Source organism: Gossypium hirsutum, chromosome D13 (genome assembly GCF_007990345.1).
Source record: "Gossypium hirsutum isolate 1008001.06 chromosome D13, Gossypium_hirsutum_v2.1, whole genome shotgun sequence".
Taxonomy (NCBI): Eukaryota; Viridiplantae; Streptophyta; class Magnoliopsida; order Malvales; family Malvaceae; genus Gossypium; species Gossypium hirsutum.
This window is the reverse complement of record NC_053449.1, coordinates 3252171-3255304: the sequence shown is the minus strand read 5'-3', so window position 1 is coordinate 3255304 and position 3134 is coordinate 3252171. Positions and strand designations below refer to the sequence as shown.

Below are 3134 nucleotides of genomic sequence, written 5' to 3'. Positions count from 1 at the left end.
TGTGCGGGAAATTATTGAAGAGGGGAAAATTTGTCTTCAGAAGATCAAGACTGCAGATAATCCCGCAGATATGATGACCAAGGTGGTAACAACAACCAAGTTCGAACATTGTTTGAACTTGATCAATATCCTGCAAGTTTAACAGTTGAAGAAGGCACTATCAAGTATTGTTGTCAAAGGTAGAAAGAATTGTGTGAAGATAAGATTATCCTAATCAAATCTTCAAGGTGGAGATTATTGGATACCTCCAATCTTTGACTTTTCAAAGATGAATAGTGGCAGAAAGTTGGCACCGAAAGGCACCGAAAGTAGAAAGTAAGATTAGTTGGCATGGGATAATTGCAATTTTGGTCCCTAATTGTATAGGGACATTGCAAGTTGATCCTTAAACCTCAACTATAAATAGGCCTAACCATTTCTTACTTTCTTCATCCCACACTTGCCATTCTCTACTTAAGGCAATTGTTCTCTCTCCCTATTTGTAAACTTTCACTTGTATTTTTGGAGTGAAATATATTTGGTAGTGCCCGAGGACGTAGGCAAAATTTGCTGAACCTCGTTAAAATTCTAGTGTTCTTTATTTTTGTTCTGCATATTTTGCAAGTGTCATTGTAGTGATTTATTGTGCTATTAAATTACGATAGAGGGATATTCTGGCTAGGAAAGATCTGGTATGTAAGCGATCCTCGTGATCCACCTCTTTTTCCTGGGAATTGAACTTAGTGTGATTTTTCAGTACAATAATTTTACTCTTTCACACGCTTCCGCGCAACACTGGTGCTAGTGTGTATTTGTCCAATCCACCTTTAAGTTTGTTGTCGCTCTTGCACGAGGATTCCAAAAGAGCGTGGTAGTATGCGTATATAATTTTTTTTTCTTTTCCCTATTGTACCAAAACAAATTTTAACTGATCATTTCAAATATCACAACATATTTCTTCAATATTTTCTAAGTTTTTCTTTTTACTACGAATAAAACATATACAATTTTGTGAAGTGAAATAATTTTCTTAAAAAGAACGTATTCTTTAAGATAAAGTACAATCAATTATTTTGGTCCTAACTCTATGGCCTGTGGGTCACTCTTAGCTAGAAATTCATGTGTTGTTTGCAATATATATAGCTATCATTTGGTTCATATTCTCCCTTGAATGAGAAAATAAAAAGCTTCTGAAATATTAGCAAAAAAGAAAAAAAATATAGTGTAAACATGCATGTGAAGAAGATTGTTCTACTTTTTGTCATGGTTTCAGCTTTTCTTTTATCAACTTCAATGGCAGGTGGGTTCTTTCTTCAATGTCTCTTTTCTTTTGTGCTGCAGCTTTAATCTGGTGCAAAAGTCATGCACGCTTTGTCCACGAAATCTTTGTACCGGATTACTTAATGATCAATCGATTTCATCACCTTAAAACTACAAAAAACAAGAGTTGTTTAGGGTTTATAATACATAAACAGTTTGACGACCCAATTTTACAGGTCGACGACCCAAGTTCCTGAACTTGTTGGCTGAGGAAACGGATGCAAGCTTTGAGGTTTGTGCATTTCATAGACTGTGTGCGTATAATTATATATATGGTTTAACCAGTAGTATCTTAGTTTGGGTTTAACCTTCCATGGCGGTTCCCGCCAACTCTGGGGAAGAGGAAGTTGGCTTTGGAATGAAAAAATTGCTTGTGCTTGAAGAACTGTTGACCAAAAATTCATTTTTAGGTGGTGTCAATCATAACCTTCAATCATGGTTGACAAAGCTTGAAATGTGATGATAATTTTTTATTATTATTTTTAAATATGGTTGACAAATTTGATGATAATTTATATATATATAAACCCCAAAGTCTTTTACCTATTAAAATTATTAACTAAACCCACTTTTTCTTTTTCTTTTTTCATTAAAATTTCCCTTAATTGACATATTTACTTTGTGTTTTGTGGATTAATCATTTTTTTAAATATAAATTAAAAAACAGGATAGTGGTGAAGCAAGTGCAGTCCATGAAAGGCTGCTTAGAACAAACATGAGAGACTACGGGAAATATGATCCATCACCAGCACTTGCCAAGCCTCCTTTTAAGCTTATACCTAATTGATCATCATCAACACAACTTGGCTGCTGGCATCCTATCATATATTACTCAAATAAATGGACCACTACAACTATGGTTTATTTTATATTTTAATTTATTACAAATATGCTACCATATTATATGCCATCTTAATAGTTACAGCTGTAGACCCTATGTACTAGCCTAATAGTCAGGGTATTCACTACTTTAGGTGTAATCTTGGTTCAAGTCATGCTAATCGAGTTGTTATTATGATATTGCCCTCCTTTTGTTGTAATTCGTCAAAAAAAAATAGTTATAACTATTAGCTGTAGATATTCTATTAGATACAATATGTTAATGTTCATAATGTAATGTATATGTGAAATTAATAAATAAAATAATTACATATTTATCAATTTTTTAGTTTTACATCAGTATAAGTGGATCATTCTTATATATATGTGTGTGAATTATTTTATACGAGGGGAAGACCGGGCCCTTGGGCCAAAAATAAAAAATTACAATTCAATCCCTCGTAAATAAAAAAATTATAAGTTAATATATGGTAAAATTACATTTTGACCCATAATAATGGGAAATTTTGTTTAATTCCTTAAAAAATAATGAAATCATAAATGAATATATGATAAAATTATATTTTGACCTCTAAAAAAATTATAATTCAATTCTGACCCGTCCTAAATTAGTTTTTGGATTTGCCCTTGTTTAAAAGTTCTACAAACAAGATTTAAGGGGTAAATATCAAATTTATACATAAACTTTACTTTGGTGTAATTATATGCATGAAATTTGAATTAATAAATACATACATTTATTTTCATATTGGATTAATATAATTTTTTGTGTATGCAATATATCAACATAAGACGGTGTTAATTCGATAATATTGTCAGTGATTTGTGAAAATTGACTCAGATTAAAATTTTATATATAAAATTGAACAAAATCAAAATCTATGTATAATATTGTATATTGGATCAAAACTCATATATGATTTTGATGTTTATCCCCAAATTTAAACGGGTGACATGCACTCTTTTAAGGTGTAATCAAATACCAACAAGAGGTC

General features: G+C 31.4%; 1 protein-coding gene across 1 annotated transcript; it reads left to right on the top strand.

The window, feature by feature from the left end:
• The first annotated feature begins 1127 nt into the window (after positions 1-1127).
• LOC121225601 (protein CASPARIAN STRIP INTEGRITY FACTOR 1) lies at positions 1128-2460 on the top strand. The gene is made up of 3 exons (XM_041109977.1): positions 1128-1279; positions 1476-1531; positions 1967-2460. Exons 1-3 carry the CDS (start codon positions 1210-1212, stop codon positions 2084-2086), a joined length of 246 nt encoding a protein of 81 aa, XP_040965911.1. The 5' UTR covers positions 1128-1209; the 3' UTR covers positions 2087-2460.
• The last annotated feature ends 674 nt before the right edge of the window (positions 2461-3134 follow it).

What these genes read in the sequence shown, in the direction of transcription:
- LOC121225601 (XM_041109977.1), top strand. Translation starts at nt 1,210, where the DNA reads ATGCATGTGAAGAAGATTGTTCTACTTTTTGTCATGGTTTCAGCTTTT. An exon ending in TTTATCAACTTCAATGGCAG is followed by an intron (nt 1,280 to 1,475) that starts GTGGGTTCTTTC and finishes CCAATTTTACAG; the next exon opens with GTCGACGACCCAAGTTCCTG. An exon ending in AAACGGATGCAAGCTTTGAG is followed by an intron (nt 1,532 to 1,966) that starts GTTTGTGCATTT and finishes ATTAAAAAACAG; the next exon opens with GATAGTGGTGAAGCAAGTGC.